Source organism: Myotis brandtii, unplaced genomic scaffold (genome assembly GCF_000412655.1).
Source record: "Myotis brandtii unplaced genomic scaffold, ASM41265v1 scaffold4, whole genome shotgun sequence".
Taxonomy (NCBI): Eukaryota; Metazoa; Chordata; class Mammalia; order Chiroptera; family Vespertilionidae; genus Myotis; species Myotis brandtii.
In genome coordinates, this window is record NW_005365371.1 from 8,053,092 (window position 1) to 8,077,041 (window position 23,950).

Sequence of the window (23,950 nt, forward strand, 5' to 3'; positions counted from 1 at the left end):
TTTGTAATTAGTTGTCAATTCAAGACAGGAATAGTATCTCTTATATACACCTTCCATGAAATCTTTATGGTTTGTAAGCTAACATGGAATGTGAAAAGACTGTTGATTCATACATGTGTTTATTGTGTTATATCTTAGGCTCCTTGAGAAAATGTATACTTCAGTTTATTTAAAAATGTTTCTATCTTTTTCAGGTATTTTCTGAAAGAGTAAATGATATTTCCTTTAGGCATTTAATCTGTTAATCTGTTTATTGTTTGCTGTAACTTTTATGTTCCGATTATAAAACAAACAGAATAAGAGAATGTAAACACTTGGATTCTGAATTTTGTTTGCATGTTGGTTGAACAGAAGCTTAGTTCTGGAAGATATCTGTACTAGGCCAGATGTACCCTCACAAAGGCTATTTCATCAAACTATTCCAGACACTTGGAACAGGCTGTATTCATCAATTCATTCACTTATTCACAAACATTTATACAGAAGCTATCAGGTGCCATGTACTAAGCAAGACTGAAGGAGAAATAAGTGAGAGACCCTGATTTCAAAAAAATTGTACTTAGTAAGGTCATATTTGCAAATACATATAATATGAAACAAAAAGCCAGGTGCCATGTACTAAGTAAGACTGAGGAGAAATAAGTGAGAGACCCTGATTTCAAAAAAGTTGTACTTAGTAAGGTCATATTTGCAAATACATATAATATGAAACAAAAAGTGAATATTGTGTTTAGAGCCATAGAGAAATTGCTGTGGTGGGGATCAGAAGAGGAAGAGATAATTTTCAGATGATATGAGATTTTTGAAGGGTGTTTAATCTGAAATAGGTCTTTAAGAATAATTGAAAAGAATTAAATATTGCCATTTGTAACAACATGGATGGACTTAGAAAGTATTATGTTAAGTGAAATGAGTCAGACAGAGGACAGTAGGGTTAGGGTTAGGCTTCAGTGAAATTATTCCTAGAGTAGAGTCCTGGTGCACAAAATTCATGCACTGGGGGGTCCCTCAGCCTGGCCTGCAACCTCTTGCAGTCCGGGAGCCCTTGGGGGATGTCTGACTGATGGTTTAGGCCCACTTCCCCCAGGGAGCGGCAGTCAGACATCCTTAGCACTACAGCGGAGGTGGAAGAGGCTCCCACCACCGCCGCTGGGCTCCCCAGCCATCAGCCTGGCTTCTGGCTGAGTGGCGCTCCCCCTGCAGAAGTGCACTGACCACCAGGGGGCAGCTCCTGCATTAAGCATCTGCCCCCTGGTGGTTAGTGCACGCGATAGCAACTGGTTGTTCTGCCATTCTGTTGATTTGTATGTTAGCCTTTTATTATATAGGATGATTTCACTTATATGTGGAATCTAAAAAACAAAACAAACAAAATGATACAGAAACAAATTCATAGTTACAAAGAACACAAACTGATGGTTGCCAGAGGAAGTGGGGAGGATGGGAGGCTGAGTGGAAAAGGGAAAGAAGATCAAGAAGTACAAACTTCCAATTGTAAGTCACAGGAATATAATGGGCAGCATAGGGAATAGAGTCAATAATATTGTAATAGCTCTGTATGGTATCAGGTGGTCAGTAGGCTTATTGTGGAGATAGGTATATAAATGTTGAATAAGTATATAAATGTTGCACACACCTGAATCTAATATAATAATGTATATCAATTATACTTCAAAATTAATTTTAAAAAAGAGTGAACTGAATTTTGGATTGACAGGCACAGGTGGGAGAACTTGCCATATGTGAAAACACAGCAGGAAAAACAAATGAAATGCATAGGTAAATTGTGATGGAATTTGTGTGGGATGAAAGGTCTATAATAAATATCCTATTATGATAGACTAGGGGCCCAGTGCACAAATTCATGCACCTTGAAAGGAACTGTGGTCCATGAGGCTGCGGCAGGCACAGGGGCTGGTCTTGGCTCATCCTCTGCACCCCCACTCAGTCCCTCTCACCATGGCTCCGGGTCCCATCTGCCAGCAGCCCCACTCCCGCCTCCGCTACTCCCATGTACTGATGGTACTGGCCCTGTTTGCACCCACTGATGGCATGGAGCGATTGGGGCCAGCGCCAGCAGAGGGTGTGAGCGGTGGCTGCTGCCCTTATTTTCCCTCAGGAGCAGGGGGAGGTGGAGAAATCCTAGGGGCAATCGGTCCAGCAGCCGCTGCTCGCACCCACTGATGGCGCCGAGCGATCAGGGCTGGCGTCGGGCACCGGCAGCGGGTGCGAGTAGGACCTGTGCCGGCAACAGATGCGAGCACCCAGTGGGACCGCAGCGTGTGGGAGCAAAGAATTTTCAGTAACTACCAGAGGCTCTCCCCAATGACAGCGACCAGTGCCCCGCCTTTGTCTGGCGCCCCTGCTCACCTGCTCCACCGTCCCGCCACGGCCAATGCCCACCATGTCCCACACTCTGCCTGCTGCTGATGCCTGCCATGTTCCATGCACGCCCCCTGGTGGTCGGTGCACATCATAGTGACCAGTTCGGTTGTTCAGTTGTTTTGCCGTTAGGTCTACTTGCATATTAGATTTTTTTATATATAGTGCATATGTATGAGGTGATTTAGCAATCTGATGATAAAGATAAAGTACATGAATTATCATATGGGTTCATTTTTTTTCATTTTATGGATTTGTAATCAAACACTATACAAATAGGAAGATAGATAAACTTTCAAGTATGCAGAACCATTTTGTTGGTCTACCATTTTTGTTAGGTCTGAGAAGATGCTTTAAGTAACTTGCCACCTTCTAGTTTGCAAAAGAAAATCACTCTAGGATTTAGTCATCAGTCCTGAATCAGGAATGAATTAAAATCAAAATGAGCATTAATAGAACCATTATGTGGTAGAATGGCTATTACATTTCAGGATTGGATGGGCCTATCACCAGATTTTTCACCCAGTTGTTCTCTTTGTCCACACATGCCATTCACCATCCTTAGTTAAAACCATCCATCAAATGTAACTGTTTTTATCCTGCTTGCATAAAAATGGTCACCTCTTTTTGCCCTTTGACTCCTGCTATATTACCAATGTCTGTTTTATGGAATCATAAGAGCAAAATACTACTTACAACCAAAATGGCTAAAAAATAGTATGTTCCTGTGACAGGGAAACAATATAACAATAGTTATTACATTAATTGAAGCACATCAAAGTCATTTGATTAATAGAAAATATGCATAATTTTAAGTACGGTAAAAGCCTATTTTGCCTAGCCATTCTTATCTATGAAAAGGTATCAATCATAATCAGACCTCCTTGCCATAATGAGGGAAGATCTCTGGACTGGAGACTGTTCTGATCCTGACTCTGCTACTATCTAGTGCAGTGGTTCTCAACCTTCTGGCCCTTTAAATACAGTTCCTCATGTTGTGACCCAACCATAAAATTATTTTCGTTGCTACTTCATAACTGTAATGTTGCTACTGTTATGAATCGTAATGTAAATATCTGATATGCAGGATGGTCTTAGGCGACCCCTGTGAAAGGGTCGTTCGACTGCCAAAGGTGTCGCGACCCACAGGTTGAGAACCGCTGTGGCATGATGTTGATTTCTTTGTCTATAAAATGGAGATTCTGGCTAAATATTTACTCTAAATTCCAAGACTTGTATGTTTACTGTAAAGACAGAGCTCATGGACTTCCTTTGTTTTTAGTACCTTTTAGGAAATCAAACAAGTGTGCTTGTCATCTCTTTTTCTGAATGATAGTGTATTCAAAACATGATAGAGGTAAACTGCCTTCAGTAACCTTTAGAGACATGCATAAATGAGGCCCTTCTCTCTTCATTGCTCTTTAGTGGTAAATAATTTCATCATCACAGCAAGAATATTTGCAGCAAATATTTTTTAAAAAATACACACTAGCTTTTTTAAACAATTCTACCTTTTAGTTCTATCAGGCCTGTGTCTAGCAGATTGCTCTTTAGGCTGTTGAAATGGAATTGGCTGGTGTGACGGCACATGCAGGCTTGATTGAGACTGAGCAGAACATGCCTGTGAGAGGTGGTTTTATAGCTCTGCTAGGGATATAATATCAGGTCTTGGTCTACTCACACCCGCTGGGTACCTGCAGGGTACCAATCTTATTTCACTTTGCCTTTTTTTTAAATCTTTCATTCCTTCCAGATTAATAAAAGGGTTTGTGGTGCCGGCTGTACCTCACAGCAGCATCACAGCAATGCTGTATCACAAGGTGCTCTATAGTCACGGTGCATCCCCGCCTGCATTTCTCATTCATTGACCATTACAGTGGTTCCTCACTGAGAAACGTTTCAGTCACTGAGCATTGTAATCACTGCCAGGAAGATGTTTAAATGGAAGTATAATTTGAACCCAATGAGCAAGCCACAAAAGCAAATTCTGGGCTTGTTTCTCCTCAGTGACAGAGGGGATACTTATACAGCATGCTGCCAGAGACACATTACCCCCAATAAAAGCCCTTAACTGCATATTCACAGGTGAAATGTCATCATCATCTACAAAGCCCACAATGTTTAATGTTTATGCCAGTTTTGATCAGAAATTTAGGTAGTACTGGAGGAGAGATTTGGGTCCCCTGGATTTGGGGATTGATCCAAATCATGGAAAGGCTGAAAAATGAAACAGTAAAAATAAGGAATAGGATTTAATATATATTCCAAGTACTGAGGCCCAAGGTTATTCTTGTGGTCTAATTACCAGGACATGAAAGATGGGGCAAGGAATCAAGTTCATTCTCATTCTCTCTTTCACTCACCTAGTCCATTTGCAGTCATTTACTTAGTGAGGGTTTTATTGATGTCTTCCTTCAGTAATTTTTTTTCACAGGAAGTGCCATTCTTTTAATATGAGATCAAGAAATCTTATTCTTGTAGTCCTGAGGCTTTGGCTTGTTGTGTGAGCCTGTGTAAGTAAGTTCCCATTTCAGAGTCTAGTTTCATCAGATTTAAAATAGAACTGTTTCGCAGCTATATTCTATATTAGTTTTTCGAAAGCCACATTTAGCTAGTAGGTTAATTTTACTTGACCAACAGGATTTTCCCCCTTAATTTAATTTACTGTTTGAGGCAGTGATATATGCATAGAGAAAAGTAAAAGTTTATTTCTTACAGCTTTATTCTCCAACTACTCAAATCCCTTCCCAGAAGGCAAACACTATTTCCAACTTTGTGTGTATTCTTCAAGAGACTTTCTAAACCTAAGACAAGCAAATACCTATTTGTACAGCTGTGCATATATGCGCATATTTAACATAAATGGTAGCAAGTCATGTACAAATAGATATGTGCTTGAATTATGGAAGTGTGTATATTTAATACAAATACTGGTATGCACAAATATGCACTTACAAATTACTTCTTTTATTTAACAGTGCATCTTGGAGATTTTTCTACAGTGATACATAATGAGCTGCTTTAGTGTCTTCAGCATCTGTATAATATTGCATTGTGGGGGCATGCCAGAATTTATTCAACCTGTCCCCTAATGAAGGACATTTGATTATTTTCAGTATTTAGATGTCACACTTTTGCCATGAATATGATCTTCAACATACTTCATTTTGCATATGTGCTACTATATCTGCAAGCAAAATTCCCAGAATCCAGTCAAAGGGTATATGCTTTGTAATATGAACATTTAAACCTATTTCCTAATAGCACTCCTTTGGCTGCATCCCACACATTTTGATATTTTGTGTATCATCATTGTTCAGTTAGAACTATTTTTAATACTCTTTATGATTTCTCCCATGTCCCATGGGTTTTCTGTAAGTCTGTTGTTAACTCCAAATACTTAAGGATTTTTAAGATATTTAATATTCATTTATTTCTACTTTAATTTTGTTGTTGTCAGTGAACATACTGTGTAAGATATCACCAGTCTTTCCATTTTTTACATGGGCCTGTTTTTATCTTAGTGAATGTTCTATACTCACTTAAAAAAATACTCCACTGTTGTTTGTCATGGTGTTCTATAACATTAATGAGGTCAAGTTGTTTGATAGTACTCAGATCTTCTGTGTCTTTCCTAAGTTTTACCATGTGTCCTAACAATTGTTGAGAGAAGAGTATTAAAATCTCTAATTGTCATTGTGGATTTATTTGTTGTCTCCCTTTAGTTATGTCGCATTTTGCTTCATGTATTGCCAAGTACTGTTATAAGGCACATACATATGTGGGTTCATTGTCTAGGTTCTCATGCACTGACCCTTAATCCTTAGGAAATGTTTCTTTTTACCTCTGATAATACTCCTTATCTTGAAGTAGCATTTGTCTGCTATTGATATAGCCATGCCTACTTTTTTATGCTTACTATTGACTTGGGTATATCTTTTCCATACTTTTACTTTCAACCTCTATGAGACTTATATCTGCTCAATATAAATATAATATTGTTGAGTTTTGCATTTTTTCTCAGTCTGACAGGTTCTACCTTTTAATTGGAGTGTTTATTCTATTTACATTGAATGTGATGATTGATATGGTGAGGTTTAAATCTACCACCTTGCTATTTGTTTTCTATTTATTTCATTTGATTTTGATTTTTTCATTTTTCTCCTTTATTTTTTAATTGTTGCTTATCATGTTCCATTTTGATCCTGATATTAGTTTCTTATATTTACCCCTTTGTATTATATTTATAGTTTTTATTCTAAAAGTACAATAAGGATTCTTACTTTATGACAGTATAGTTAGAATTAATATTAACACACATCACATAAGTATAAGAACCTTAATATATTTTAATTAAACCCATGTCCTTTCTGCAATGGCATATATAGGGTGTCCCAAAATTCACACAAGATTTGAATTTTGCATGAGCATTAACAACAACAACAACAACAACAACAAAAGCCTAATTTTACTTGGTTTATTGAATCAGATTCTAATATCTGTTGCCCTTTTATTTCAATCCCTTCAATTTGATGAGCATTACCAAGTACCAATTATGGCCCAGGAGCAGGGACAATGAAGACCAATGAAGACCACGGCTTTGTGTATGTGCCAGGAAAGCCGTGGAGGCCATTTACCTGATGTCCTATTCCATACATAACCCTATACTGTATACTTTATGAATAAATAAAAAATTTGCAATTTATAATTATAAACCTGTGTTTTCTATCAAAATTACTTCTTGCGTGAATTTTGGGACACCCTATATATGTTTTTGCATTATAAACCTCACTGCAATGCTATTATTTTTGCTTTAAAGTTGAAAGAAGAAAAAGTATTATGTTTATGAAGATATTTATGATTTACAGTGTTATTTATCCCTTCCTGTAAAACCTAGTTTCCATCTGGTATAATTTCTTTTCAGCTTGAATAACATATTTTAGCATGTATTATAATGCAAGCCCACAAGAAATGAATTAACTCATTATGTTTATCTGAAAATATTTTTATTTTACCAATTTTGAAGGATATGTGCACTGGATATAAAATCATGGGTTCAATTTGTCATCTATTATAGCACTTTAATGACTTCATTCCATTGTCTTCTAGCCTCCAATGCTTATGTGTTTGATTTATCTTTTCCCCTTCTCTGATTCATTTTAATTTTCTCCTTATCTTCATTTCTCAGAAGTTTGGTTACAATGTCCCTGAGTATAGTTTTGGTGTATTTTTCCTGCTTGGAATTTGCTGGGCTTCTTCTATCTGAATCAGTAGAAATTTTTATTTTTATCATATTTGATAAATTTAAATATTTATTTTTTTCACCTTTATTCCATTTTTTTCTTCTTTGTGTGTTTTTTGAAATCTTTATTTATTTGTGTATTTTGGCCTGGATAATTTCAATCAGTCTGTCTTCAGGTTTGTTCATACCTTCATTTGCCATCTTTAGTATGTCAATAAGTACATCCAGCATTATTCCCCCTCAAATATTTTCCTTTTCAGTTCTAAATGTTTCATTGATTCTTTTTTATAATGTCTATGTTTGCTGCTGAGATTTCCTATTTGCTTACTAATTATGACCTCTTTCTTTAAGTCTTATTACATTTATAGGAGCTGTTAATTCTAAATCTGAGTCATCTTGTGGGATCTTTTCTATTGACTCCTTACATTGCCTTGCTTATATCCATGTTTTGTAATTTTTATCTTGTGTTAGACATTTGTATGATATGTCATAGAGGGTACTAGATTATCCTCTGACAAAGATTTCTTGTCATTTAGGTAAATAACTAGTGGGTCCTCTTGATCTTATTAGGTTGTGTGTGTGTGTCTGTGTGTGTGTGTGTGTGTGTGTGGTGTGTGTGTGTGTGTGTGTGTGTGTTGGGAGAGGGTGTTTAGGTCTTGATTATTTTGCTTCTGTTTTTAGTCCTGGGGGTGGAAGTCAGGGGCCCTTAATTAGATGTGATCATTAATCTGAGACTGTTTTCTGAGATTTTCAGTGAATGTCCCACATGCTTATTAAGGTCTCTCCTTTCTGGCTTGTCTAGAAGTTTAACAAATCCAAGCCTTGCACAACTTCTGGTATCTTCATTCAGCCCTCAGTCCTGAAGTAGCTATTCCACACTAGGCTTTGAGGAATCTCATCTTGAGCATGTTGAGTCTATGGATAGACCCAGGGTCCTTAGGGAATTCCCATTGAGTCTTTACCCCTTTCCTCTGAAACCTTGGTCTGCAAATTCAAGGCCCTTTGTTATCCCAAATCTCACTTTCTGCCTCCTAAGCTTAAGAAAAACAGAAGTGGCATATATACTTCTGCTTTACCCTTCCATTCCAGGGTTAAAAGGAGCCCTTTACAGAAAGCCAAAGTTAATGTGGGGCTTACCTCATATATGTTCTTTCTCTCAAAGATCAAAACCCCACAATTCTAGTTGACAAGTGCCAGGAAACCATTGCCTCATGTATTTGTACAGTTTTACCATAGTTTCCATCAGGAAGTTATGTATGATACTAGTTTTTCTGACTTCCAGGATGTTGACACAGGGAGTTTTAAAGATAGGAATATTTCATGTAAAAAACACATTTTCAGCCTTAGTTGATCATTTCTAGGGCACTTTAGAGTATTCAAAATGATTTCCCAAAAGGTATTACAATGTTTACATTGAAATATGGAATCTGAAAACATCCCCCACTTCCATTCTTATCCCCAGAAGGGAAGACAGACACCGAGGCATGAGAGGCACACAGCCTCTTCCCTGAATGTATATGGGGTATTCAGTGTCGTTGCCTTGGTTTGCAAACTCAGTCACAGTGGGGCATTTGGTAACATACTATGTGCATGCTCACTTCAGAAGAGGCAATGATGTTTTTAATGGAGAATTGCACTGTTCCCCCAATAACTGCTCTCTGTCTCCAGAACATTTGGACTCCAGGAAGTAACTTTGATGATAACAGTGAATTGTAATATGTTATATCCCTTCACCTACTGGCCTCCACTTCCCACTCCCACCCCACTTCTATACTTGCAGACTTCTGGCTAGAGGCTAAGTCGAATGGCTGTGTGACTTATTAGAAGGGGTTAAGAACCTGAAAACACATCACTTATCTCAGATTCATGTCAAAAACATTTGTGTGTTAGTGCCATTGAGTTTGCTCCAACTCCTAGCAACCCTATGAATGAGTGATGCCCACAATTCCCTGCTCAGCTTCTGTAAACTCATGTCCATGCCTTCCTTTATAGGATAAATCCATCTCATATTTTGTCTTCCTCTATTCTCGCTGCCTTCTATTTCCCCAGCATTATCTTTTCCAAAGAACCTTGACTTCTCATGGTGTGCCCAAAGTAAGACAGAATTATTAGTTTTGTCATATTTGCCTCCAGTGATGTTTCAGGCATAATTTGCTCTAGGGCTTGCTTGATTGTCTTTTTGAGAGTCCAGGGTATTAGTAGAGCTCTCCTCCTATACAACATTTCAAATGAATCATTTTTTTCCTATTAATCTTCTTCACTGTCCAACTATTACATCTGTACATAGTAATTTGGAATCCTAGGATGTGGAACATCTTAGCCTTAATCTTTTATGATGTGTCTTTGCTCTTGGTGATTTTTTTCTAATTCATTCATGGCTGTCCTTCTGAGTCTCAGCCTTTTCTTGATTTTTTTTTTTTTTGGCTACAGTTTCCATTTGAATTGATGACTGAGGTGAAGCAAATTCCCTAGCAATTTCAAAGTCTTCATTGTCTTTGTTAAAGCTATGTCTAAAACATCTCCTACCAGATAAAGAGAAATGGTCAGACTTATTTGTGTGTTCTATATACAAATGATCAAGTTAACATAAAGCAAAGTAGCCTTGATTAGCCTTTTATAGGGAAGGGAAACTTGGGATACAGTATTTGGAGTACACACGTAAAGTAACTTTTCTCAACCTACTACTCAGGATAACTTTTTCTCATATCAAATATCACCTGAAAATTGTACCTAGCAGTAAAGAAAGTAAGTAATATGCCACATACCATGTTTCTCTCTCTCTCTCTCCACTTCCTACTTCCCTTTCACTAATTCTAGAAATCAATGGAAAAAAAAATATCTTCAGGTGAGGATTAAAAGAAATGTATTCCAAGTAGGTGTCACTCTAAAATGTAGAAATTTTTGAAGTTATGATGTCAAAGTATTCTCTGCAAAAGAAATGTCAAATAATTGTATGGGGTTTTATAAGCATTAAAGAGCTTACACATGTGTTTTATTGGTTAAAAAAAATATATAGATTTCAGATGTACAATTCTATAATTCATCATCTCTGTATTGTATTGTGTGTTCACCACCAGGTTCCTTTTTGAACTAAAATCTCATTCTGTTTCCTTGAAGATCAGACAATGTAATAGTAATATTTTTTTTCTATACTTATTCCTGGGATTTTTTTTACCTGAGATTTTGATTACTAAGTTAAAAGCAAAAACCTAGCCAAACAAAATGTTTCCAAGAAATTAGAGGGACAGTTACTAAGATTAAGCAAAGAAGTAATATAGTGGTGATTTAGTGGAACAAGCCTTGGCTGTGTAATAGGTTTTTGTACATCTAGGACAGATCCTTCAGAAACATCCAGTGAGCCTGTGTGTGCTGTTGTTTTGTTTGATTTTGATTCTCAGGGATACATTTTTCATGCTTACAGACACTAAAATGTATAATGGCCAGTCTTTTAAATTTACAAAACATAATGGGATCAGAATTTGGACATGGGGATAGTCTTAATATTAGCCCAACTAGTGACTAGCATAAGCTGTTGTGTTCTGAAGGGTAAAGGCTGTTTAGAAAGAAAATCTTGTGTGTGTGTTTTTTATTTTACTTGATGAATATTTATAACCAAGGACAAATATAAATTATGTGCAATTCCGTCTCACTTGTTCTTAACAGCGGACCTATATTTCAGGTTCACTGTATTTCAGCAATTGCTGATTCATTTTAAAATCCTTTCTCTCTTTTGTATCTTTTTTTCCCCTGCAGGATGTTTTCACTCCAGAATGCAAATTTAAGGAATCTGTGTTTGAAAACTACTACGTGATCTATTCTTCCACACTGTACCGTCAGCAAGAATCAGGCCGAGCATGGTTTCTGGGACTCAATAAAGAAGGTCAAATTATGAAGGGGAACAGAGTGAAGAAAACCAAGCCCTCGTCACATTTTGTACCAAAACCTATTGAAGGTATGAAATGAACTTCTTTCCTTCTTTAGACTCTGATCAGTAGAGTTTACTTAGAATGCAAAACATCAGAACAAAATTTCAGAAAACACAATAGCACCTCTTCATATTAAAAAATAAAGAAAATCATATTACAACTACTTGGAACTTAGAAAAAACTGCTTGAATATGAAAAGCTAGAAATTCCTGAAATTAGAAAAGTAGTGGTAGTTACCATTTGAAATATAATTTTCTTCTTTTTTGAACACAATAATTTAATGTCTTAGGCTATGCCCGTAAGAAACCAGGAATACTACTTTAGTGCTTTAAAGTTTTCAAAAGCATTTTAGAAATATGTTTATAACCTAACCCCTATATTTTTGTGAGTATATCTCACAATATAATCTATTAATATTTATTTGTATTTTTTGAGGAAAGAAAATATATGCTATATTATGATCAATAAGTATTCATTTATAGTATTAAATGTTATGCTCAGTTGAGCCTATAACTTTCCCTCCCTTCTTATTTAGGATAATTCTATTTAACTGACATTTAATATATAACTTATTTCAAATTGAATAGTGGAATAAGTAATTTTATACTGAGGAAACTCACTTTTTGCAACTTCTTTCTTAAATAGGGTGAGGCTATATCATTGGAGTGACCATATTTACTGCATTACTGAATCCAGACAGCTTTATTTTTTAAATATAGGCTCTGAGAGCAGCAGTGGTCTGGACATGTACCAACATAACATTATTCTTCTTTACATGTCATACACTATAATTACTTAAAACAGGCTCCTTGTTCGAGGAAAGAAGAAAATTGAGGCAGTGCATTGCAATGCATTATACATTTTATTTCCATTTGATTAGTGGATATTTGGCCCTAAGATGTCTCAGAGACATATGGTCTATGCCAAAAGGGCCTTGATATTTGGCCTTGTCCAAAGCATCCATGGAGACATTTGGTCCACACCGACCTATCTACCTCAACCCTTGCACCACTACCAGCTAGGCTACTGAGAAAAAGAGGGTTATTATTCATAGTGCAGCCATAACACAATTACTAGATCAGTAAATGATAGTATTTTTATATACTAATCCTGTAAACTAAAAGTCTAAATAAATGTTATGAGCTTTCTGACCCAGAGATGTTTTCTTAGGTGTGGACATTTGGACAGGACCAAATGTCATGTCCTGCAATTACACACACACACACACACACACACTCACACACACACAATCATGTCCTGCAATTACACACACACACACACTCACACACACACACATTATACTGTGATATTGATAGTATTGCTGTCCCCCAAATATCTATAAGGTATGATCTGGTCAACCAGTATAGGACTCAATGCCTGTTGCAGAGTACATATGACAGTAAGAGTCAACAAACATTAGTTAAATCAATACTATATTTAAAGCACAGGGGAAATGTGACATTCAAGGCTCCTGTTCTCTCTCAAACTTCCTTTCACACTCTGTACTTTTAAGCACACAAAACTGAACTTTCCTTTCTGCAATATTTTTTCACTAATATGTGCCCCATGTACTTTTCTTTGCCCTTTCCTGCACACAATTTCCATGTTCTTATGTGCCTGGAACATGTCTATTAGTCCTTGTAAAAAAATTGATTTAAGAATCAGTACTTCCATGAGGGGCTCCCTGACTTCCTTCAAATAGAATTAAGTATTCTGTCACCTTATCATTGTATACATTTCTCTCCCCTAGAAATTATCATATTGCATTCAATTTACCTGTTTTCTACTCTAGCTCCTCTTATTCATGGTTCACTCTTTCCCCCTTTTTCCTCATATCTCCTTGTATCTTGTGAGATACCTGGCATATCACAGGAATGAACAAATGAATGAATAGCTAAGTATAGAGATAAAGAAGAGCTACCTGATCCAGAGAACTTTGTACTGTTCTTGGAAATATGAAATGCTTCCTAACAGCAATAGTACAGTGTAAAAAGAGATATGTCACATGCTGCAGGAAATGCTGTACGGACTTAGGGAAGGAGCAATCACTTCCACCAAAAGAACAATATCACGGAAAAGACTATATTTAAAGGTACCTCAGGCCTAGGCCTGGGTCAGACCATTTGAGATGCGAGGTGAGGATTTGGCATGACAAACAACTCCAGAAGCCCCGTGAGTTAAAGGCGAGGATGTGCCTACTTGTAAGGTTCTGCAGAGGGTGCCTAAGAGATAATGTTTTCCATGGACAAACATATTGATTCTAAAAATGATGTTCTAGACAAATTTAGCTTTCATCTTTGCACCTTTATTTATGCTTTTAAGTCGATATTTTTTGTTGTTTTGCAAGTATTATATGCTCATTAACAACTTTTGGGAAATTCAGGAAAGTATAAAGGAAAAGGAAAATATTGTTGTGTTTTATTCATTCCTTTTGTGGCTAATATATTTCATACTGACCCCTCACCCCCCAAAGAAAGAGAGAAACACCCATAACCTACCACCCTCATCACAACTGCACTGTGGCTAGTCCGGTTTCCTTCTGAGTCAATATGCATTTGGGAGAGAAACATACACAATGATCATGTTCCCAGTTCCAGAGCTACTTTCCTTCTACATTTCTTGCTACATTTCAGTACAAATGCAAAATGAGATGAGTAGACATTTCTAGTTGTATATGTGGAATAAGGTTTGCTGCATATAAAACAAAACCCATGTGAAGAGCAGTTTAATCATAAAACGTTGTATTTTCTCTCAAACTAAACCTAGATGGCATCCGTCCAGGGCCAGTGCTGTGCCCTTCCCATTGTTCAGGATCGAGATGGCATCTGCCCAGTTTTTAGTGCCTCCCCTCACCAGTGGGTTGTACAACCGTGAATCAGCACAGCCACACACTGTGTGGGCCTGGATATGCACTGATTCCCATGGAACCAACCGGCATCTTCATTCCAGTCAGAGGGCAGAGGGAGAGATGAAGGAGATGTTGTGCCATGCTCTCTGCAAAAGGGTCCCTATTTGCTGCTATATGATACCTCCTAGTCAGATGGCCACGCTTAGGTGCAGGGAAGACTGAGAATATACTCTTTTTTCTGGATGTCTACCTAACAAGTACATGTTCAGTGATTTGGGGAGAGTGGTGGGATGGGACTGGGACAACGAGGGGCCTCCGCTTCAGCCTGCCATTGCCTCATAGCTCTGATTTCCTAGCTTTCTCATTGACAGCTTTTGTTTGTTTTGATTTTTCTTTCTTTAAAAAAAAATAGATTTTTACTAGAGGCCCAGTGCACAGATTCGTGCACCGGTGGGGACCCCCGGCATGGCCTGCAGGGATGGGGCTGAAACCAATAGTCCAATGCTGCCTGCTGCTCCTGCCTGCTTCCCCCACTCATCCCAGCCTCACTGTGCCTGTTGCAGGCTCACACCCAGTCATTCCCAATTGGGAGAGGCTTGCGCTGCCACAGCAGTGCTCACCAGCTATGAGCCCTGCGTCTGGCACCCATAGGTCAGCTGAGCGGCGCTCCCACTGTGGGAGTGCACTGACTACCAGGGCCCAGCTCTTGCATTGAGCATCTGCCCCCTGGTGGTCAGAAAGCATCATAGCGACTGGTCAACTGGTCATTCAGTTGCTTAGGCTTTTATATATGTAGATTGACTTCAGAGAGGAAGGGAGAGGGAGAGAAAGCCAGAAACATCAATGATGAGAGAGAATCATTGATTGGCTGCCTCCTGCATGACCCACACTGGGATCAAGCCCACAACCCAGGCAGCATATGCCCTGACTAGAAATTGAATCCTGACCTCCTGGATCATAGGTTGATGCTCAAGCACTGATCCATGCCAGCCAGGCATGTTTTTATTTTTCTTATTTACTGATGCTTTAGGATGATTTTCCTATTTTTCTGGGGAAAAAATAAGGTCCATTTTAAAATCAGATTTACTAGTACTTGGATTTACTTCCAAGGCTCTTTGTCTCTCTAGATTATGGCAAAGAACCTTAGGTATGAAGTATATGGAATACGCTGAAAGCTGCTTCCAAATATGAGAACAAGAACTTAATTGGTTTCAGATCAAAGACCTTTTATTCCATAGAAATGTCTTTGTCTTTTGTCTTAGAAAGCAAGGTTCACTCCTTTGAACAATACTACCTAGCAGCTTTAGAAATGCTTACTTTGTACAGTTATTGCACTACACATATCTCAATTATTGCCTGTTCTATTTTTTATTCCATTTCTACCAAGTAGATTCTAGTACTCTCCCTATTTTACAAATGTGGAAAATGAAGCCCAGAAACATTAATTTTTTCCAAATCAAGCAGATTATAACTGGCAGAGCCAGAATTCAAACCTTCTTTTTGAATCTTGCTCCTTAGAAAGAAAAGCTGTTTTAGATTTATGGAGACCTTCATGCTCTTATATTGTAACTTACTTGATAAACATGAAATTGGCCCGTACTCTTGTGCCTCATCTAGATTTTGATATCATTAATATAACACAAAACATAAAAACAATTACCCAATAATTCTCCATGAAAGTTATGTTTTTATATCATTAAATGATGCTTACTGGTTACCATTATTTATCAGAGTTATGTACACTTATTCGTAGGAGAACTCTTTTCTCCCTGCTAGGAACCCAAAACTACTCTTGCTACCACTATTAGTACTACTATTACTAGTCTTACTACTTCTATATACAATTTATCGATTTACCATTTGCGAGACAACATAAATACATTGTCTAATTAGATCTGACAACAGCCCTATGTTATTTATCCTTATTTTATAGATGAGGAAACTAATATTTAAAGTAATTAACCTGTCCAAGATCTCAGGGCTAGATAAATACAAAACTTGGATTGCAATCTAGGAAGCCAAATGTCAATGCTCATATATCTAACGCCTCTACTGTACTGCCCTTCAGTCTGAAGCAAGCCTATGCATATGCAAATACTCAGAAAAGATACTGAGAGCAAAGCAGAAATTTTATCCCATGATACAACTTGAATAGTTAGATAGTCCTAAACCACACAAAATTGAGAGTGTATGCATGTACATGATGATATAAATTCATATTGGTAGATTATCAGATAGGATAGTTACAGGAATGCCATGTTAAAAGTAGACAAGAACAAATTAGGAATATGTCACTTTTTCTGATGAATTTAACAGGCTTCATTTCCTACTCTGTAAAAGAAGAATTGGGACCAGACGATTTCTAAAGTTCTTTGGCAATGCCATTCTGTGGTAGGCTTTATAAGCACTTTATTGTAAAACCATAGTCCTTCTTGGAACCCAGCATAGAATTTACATATAAAAAGATTCTAAACACATTTCCCTTATTGAATTATTGAATGAATAAAGTACAATTTTATGAGCTATTTCCATAATGGGTGGTTTGTGACTTTTATTGGAGGGGGGTAGAATGAAAGACATTCTAGCCATAACAATTAGCATAGAGATTTTTATATTTTTCCATAGCCATAATCTAAAGCACATAACTACAAGACACTTGTAGAAAAGAAATGGAAAATGACAGCTTCATAAGAAGTTAGACATATTGCTGTTTAACCAGAAAGGTTGTCAATTCTTTTCAGTTTTGTAAGGAATTTTTATAAACCCATAAACACACCGCTAATACTGATACCAGTAGAGTCCAGTCCCGTAGACACTAAATGTCCTTTCTTGTGAAGGGAGCTGAACTTATGGATGAAAGCCAGGGTAGGTTTGCCTTATTGTTTCTTTATTTCAAATAGCTCTGCCTTTTTTTCTGTCTTGCTGGTGATATCATTTTGAATGTCAGGATTCCCAAAATTAAGCGCTGCCAGCTTGAACACCTTTCAGTCCTACACTGATTCCCTGATAGTACAGTAATTATCCACAGCCTTTTCTCTGCACAGCTCCACCCGCCATGCTGTGTTTAGAACACAGGAGGTGTTAATGAGGGGTTGCAAGGGCATCTATTCAGATAGATGGGTGGACTCAATATTTAAAACCATTGCTAAATGCCTTGCACATAAACCTCCACTTACATGGGTCCCCTCCCCTGGAATTTAAGGCAACAGTGCAGCCTTCACCATTCCCAATGTTGCCATTTGAGAGCATTGTTCACACCACAGATAAGCAACTCCCCATATTTAAATTGTCTTGGTGGTGACCTCCCCCTTTAGTTTCAGATACAGCAGCCAGATACTCTTTGACAAAGAACAAGACACAGTCTCCTCCTTTTCACCTCCTTCATTACTCAGCTCCTGCATGTGGTTTGGTATTCAGAATCTAGTTCCTTTCCCCTGAAAACAATGTGTGCACTTTCCAAAGATGTAAGCTTCAAGAACTTAATCTTGGAGAGAAGAAAAAAATAGGTTTCCAGAGCCATCTGGAGTGTTCACAGATTCTCAGAACAAATCCCCAAAATGTTCTGATTTACTTATTTATGACCTAGGAATCAACAGGTTTAAAAACTGTTTAAGTGATTCTCATGGCAACCAGGTTTGAGACTTGGTGTTCTCAACTAAATTTGTTGTTTCTAGGCTCATTTGGGTCAAATCTGGACATAAGCAAATATTAAAATGTATTCAGATTATTGTGACCAATATATTGGATTTAGCCTAATCTACTGTAGTGTAAATTGACACTCTGACACCATGGAATTAAATATATTAAACAGGTTACATTTTTACATTTCTATTCCAGGTCACATTTTTACATTTCTATTTATCATATGGAGTTAGTAGAGGTAATGGCAATTATTCTTCTAAATTGATTATCAAGAAAGAGTAACCTAATATAAAAGAATTAATCATGGATAAACAGATGCCTAATTGTTCTGATAAAAGTTTTGAAAGTGATTTTCTATGTCATTTTGAGAAAATAATTTACTTTGTTCAACCTCAGTAATTTCTGAAGATAGAGGAAAAAATAAATCCTTCATAGGAATAATGTGAAGATTAAACATTATAAGAAAGTTGGATTTCTAAAATCTGTCAGATCATTGAAAAGTGCCTTTTTTATTTTCTCTTGGAAATTGGACATTTTTTTTACTGTGTTATGTACTGGAGAAATGCTATGAGGGGTGACATTGACTAAGGGATGAGAAATGATGGAAATTGAATCTGGAGGGAAAACAATAACCCCTTCAAAAACTGTGTAATAAGACACCAAAGAACAGAATAAATAAAAAATCCTAAGGTAAAGCTCCAGTTGAAAGGACACCAATGGCAAATTTATTTTGATATTTTCATTTCAATTAACTGGACAGATAACAAAATGGCTTGTTTTCCAAAATCTTTTCTTTGGACCCAACCATACTAAATGACAAAAACAGAAAGATGGAGCAAAAAGGTACCTCCAATGCCCCTGATTGTTTTAATTACAGAAAAGATAACTGCAACTCCCTCTCCTCCAATCTTATGAGTTTGGGATCTCTGCTAGCCTGTGACAACTTCTTCCCCCAAAGCATTTAACTCCTTCAGAGCAGCTATTTCCTGCCTTTGAATTTAGTCTTTAATAAAACCCTCTCACATCTCCCCGATACATCCTTCTCCCACATCTTCTTCACTCTTACTTCTTCTTCTTCTTCTTCTTCTTCTTCTTCACAAATACTGCTCTGACCACTTTCTAAATGAAGATGTAGCTCTTTTCCTTTTACAATGTCTCTTAATTTTTATAATAAATATTTACAGGATACTGGGTAGATTCCTTTGGCAATGCATTGCTTCCAAACCAGCTCTTAAAATTCTCCTCCAGTTCCAGAGGGATTCCATGTGACTTCAATTAAGGTGTGAAATTGCTTCATGTTAATCACCCACCCTTTCATGATCTGCTATTAATACAGTTAAATATCTTTAATGGTACTTTAACTGACAGAGCCATCTAACCTTTCCACTTCTTGAAAATTACAGGGGCCAAGGAAAATGTTATTAAATTGGTAGTAATAAAAAATTAGTCATTTTATTATTTGTTGATGAAAACTGATACAGGATGGGCATTCTTTATAGAATGTCATTTATGAGCTTTGTTAGAAACTGGAGTTATTGCCTCCATTTGGAAAAAAGAGTTTGTCAGCAGCAACAATTGCCCCACACAGTTTTCCAACCCTCCATTACAGAGCAGTATTGCCACTCAACGACTTACACCTAGTTCCCCCCATAACTACCAGAACTCTCAAATTTTAAGTGATTTTCAAGGAGCTAGCAGTAATATAATTAATCATCAGTAGCAGTTTATTACTTTATATTTGATTTGCATGGCTCATTGTTATTGTCAACATGCTTCCATAACCAGTGTCATTGAATAGTCACTAACACTCTGGGAGTTTGCATGTTAAAATTAGCATCCCAATTGTAAACAGAAGGAACTGAGTTTAAGAGAAGTTAAATAACCCCCCTCTAGGTCCATACTGTAGCTAAAAGGCAAAACTGTGACCAAAGTTATTATCTCCATGAAACTCTGCCCAGCATCCCATGCGCTGCTGGATGAGGATTGGCTGTCGTGTGGTAATATATGGCCAGTAGTGACTTGACGACTTAACATGAGTGATTTCAGTGAAGGTAGTGGGGAGTACGTCTAACTGAAGTGGATTCAAGATATCACAGGAGCCAGCCGGTGTGGCTCAGTGGTTGAGCAATAAACTATGAACTAGGACAGTGATGGCGAACCTTTTGAGCTCGGTGTGTCAGCATTTTGAAAAACCCTCACTTAACTCTGGTGCCGTGTCACATATAGAAATTTTTTGTTATTTGCAACCATAGTAAAATAAAGACTTATATATGGCCAGTAGTGACTACACGACTTAACATGAGTGATTTCAGTGAAGGTAGTGGGGAGTACGTCTAACTGAAGTGGATTCAAGATATCACAGGAACCTAGCCGGTGTGGCTCAGTGGTTGAGCATGGAACTATGAACTAGGAGGTCATGGTTCCATTCCTGGTCAGGGCACATGCCCAGGTTGTGGGCTTGATCTCCAGTAGGGGGCATGCAGGAGGCAGCTGATCAATGATTCTCTCTCATCACTGATGTTTCTATCTCTTTCCCTCTCCCTTCCTCTCTCTGAAATCAATAAAAAAAATATTTTTTTAAAAAAAAGCTATCACAGGAGGTAAAAAAAAAATATTTTTTTTTAAAAAAAGCTATCACAGGAGGTAAGAAAGTGATATTCACTGACACACTTGAAGAATTCTGTTCTGAAAGGGAAGTAGAGAAATGGGGAGCAAGGAGGAGAGAAACATGCCGGTTACATAGTGGGATTGTTGATTTGTTTAATGATATTGTAAGATATTTATAGACTGATGGGAATAAAAACTGCTATCATAGGAGAGAGGGTCACTGAGTAGAGGGGATGGGAAGTGCGAGGCTAGGTTCCAATGGGAACAGGCAGCGCCCACACAGGCAGCAAGTGGAAGCCAGGACATGTGTGAGCAGATGTGCGCAGGTTAGTAATTTTGTGGTGGAAATTCTCTTTCCCTCTCCCTTCCTCTCTCTGAAATCAATAAAAAAAATATTTTTTTTTAAAAAAGCTATCACAGGAGGTAAGAAAGTGATATTCACTGACACATTTGAAGAATTCTGTTCTGAAAGGGAAGTAGAGAAATAGGGAGCAAGGAGGAGAGAAACATGCCAGTTACATAGTGGGACTGTTGATTTGTTTAATGCTATTGTAAGATACTTATAGACTGATGGGGATAAAAACTGCTATTATAGGAGAGAGGGTCACTGAGTAGAGGGGATGGGAAGTGCAGGGCTAGGTTCCGAAGGGAACAGGCAGTGCCCACACATGCAGCAAGCGGAAGCCAGGACATGTGTGAGCAGATGGGCGCAGGTTAGTAATTTTTGTGGTGGAAATATGAAAACTTTCTCTTCTTGTCTTTTCTAAGTGTAATACAGAGTAGGGTCGTTTATTGATAAAAAGGAAGAGAGGGAATGGGAAGGGAGGAAATACGGAAAGGGAGAAGGATAGGGAGAGAAAAGAAGAAGAAAAACAAGGGACAAAGAAACAAGGCAGGCCTATTACCTGAGTATGAGGAGGGTTTGAGGTGCTACTGGAAGTCTGAAAGCAAAGAGAAGGTATGGGATAGTCACTTGGGAAGAATGGGAGTGGCAGTTGGCTAGAGAAATGTAGTAGGATTCCAGAGATTGCTGAGAACCCAGGCCCATGAGATTTAGGGTCAAGAGTTTAACATGAGACCAGTCAGAAAAGTTTTATGTTTTTCTCCAGGCACACTAACCATTGGACTATGAGCTTAGAACAGGAACCCTGGAATTAATTACACATTAATTTGAGTGCTGATTCCACCCTGTGTCAGTACACTACTAAGAACAAACTACCATTTTTGTTCTTTAGGTTCCTCAGTTGCCAAAAGGACCAATAATTTCTCTATCCTTTTAAGGTCATTTAAAATAACCTTAGTGTATATAAATTGCATATATATAGTAAGCGCTCAAATAATATTAGCTATGATTATGAGGGCAGCAGGTACCTGGCCCCTGGTTTATTATAGTTGCCTGATTAATAAATAACAGCAAGCCCTGAATTTAACTTTTTTTCAAACTTTTAAGAAAGGCATTATTTTAGTTTAAGTTTTCCAGGAGACATTTTTGATAACTGAAATAAAATTGATTGTTGAATATTGAAAGTTGCAAACAGGGAATATGAACTATTATAATGGCAAGGAATGCCTGCATATTCTGATAACTGCGCTCACAACAGAGGAACCAGTGAAAGGATATAAAAAGAAAAATATTAAATGGAAAGCTTGCCTTGGAGACACCCATACCTAATCTTACAAAGATAGGATGGATTTTATTGTTAATAAGACTTCAAAGCCCAACAATATATGTTTGCGTTTTTTTTCTTTTCTAATGGCACAGTCTTGCATTTAAAAATAAAGCAAAAAATAGAGCAAACAGCCTGTATTGTTACAAAATTCATAGTTTATGGTCTTGTTAGGGCCAAGTGTAGCATTTTATTTGTGATACCAGGACTGCAGGGATTGCTACAGACATGCGGCCCGTGCATCTCAGGCAGTTGTGAAGATGACAACCTTTGTTGTCAAGTCACAAGGTGACTGGTGTCCACCATACAGACGTGTTCTGCTCATGTTAACGGGTTGAACTGGGGTTTCTGCTATGTGTTAAAGCAGTGATGGCGAACCTTTTGAGCTCGGCGTGTCAGCATTTTGAAAAACCCTAACTTAACTCTGGTGCCGTGTCACATATAGAAATTTTTTGATATTTGCAACCATAGTAAAACAAAGACTTATATTTTTGATATTTATTTTATATATTTAAATGCCATTTAACAAAGAAAAATCAACCAAAAAAAATGAGTGCGCGTGTCACCTCTGACACGCGTGTCATAGGTTCGCCATCACTGTTAAAGTAATACATGATGTGGACTGTTGTTAGAAACCTGCACTTGCCTTGTGTCTGCAAATGAGCAAGAATCCTCTCTCATCAAATCTCTCTACCTCATTTTTTACTCCAAAATCTGAGGTGAACCCTTTTGCTTCAATGTACTATGGATCAAGAAAAGTCAAAAGAGGAATAAAAGGAAATATCTAGGAGAAGAGGAAGAGTGGGGAGATCGAGGGGAGAGGAGTAAGAGGATGGGAAAGAAGAGGAAGAAATTGAAACATATACCAGAATAGAAAAAAATATATATAGGAAGAAAACTTATTTGAAGAAAGGGTATTAAAACCCAAACAGAAATACTTCCCTTTTCAGGACATTATCTCCTTTACCCCTTATCTAAAACTATTATGATACCACATATGCAAGAAGAACAGTGATATTTATCTCAAAAATATCCTGTGGGGTAAAAAACAAAGTATTTTTTCTACATTAAAGAGAAAAGAGGGCAAGAAACGGGATCAAAGACAACCCTGAAGGGCCAGATGAAAGAGTGGTAACATTGTTCATCATTCAGGTGTTGCATCATCAGGACAGTGACTAATCTCCAAATTCGTTGGAGAATAGTGTAAAATGAAATCAGAGAGAAACCCATTTAAAAAGTAATTCCATACCCAGTGCTAGCGTTAAATCATGCCCACTGAAAATAAAATCTGTATCAAAAACTAGCCTACAAGGTTCTGAATGAGACAGGATTAGACAGTAGCATCCAAAGTTGCCCAAATCAGAGGATTTGTTTCCAGCTGTTGTAGCTGGTGGCACTGAATCTGAGTTTCTGTTAACAGGATTGGGAGCTGGCAGGACAAGAAAGATATGGAGTTGGATTATTTTGTTTTCTTGTTTTTTCACTTAATTTCAAGTCTGGAAAATATTCCTCATCAAATGAAACTAGAATATCAGACTTCGATATCACAGCTGTAGTGGATCAGAATGCATAAAGCAGATGGAATCAGAACATATTCAAGAACAAAGTATTTAAAAAAAAACCCTAGAGATTCCTA

General features: G+C 37.5%; 1 protein-coding gene across 3 annotated transcripts in view; it reads left to right on the plus strand.

The window, feature by feature from the left end:
- The window catches only part of FGF12 (fibroblast growth factor 12), a 550,024-nt gene that overhangs the window by 516,089 nt on the left and 9,985 nt on the right, over positions 1-23,950 (plus strand). For all 3 annotated transcript variants that reach the window (XM_005873210.2, XM_005873209.2, XM_005873207.2), the window contains one exon: positions 11,378-11,576. In XM_005873210.2, coding sequence (XP_005873272.1) covers positions 11,378-11,576 — 199 coding nt within the window. The remainder of the gene's footprint in view (positions 1-11,377; positions 11,577-23,950) is intronic.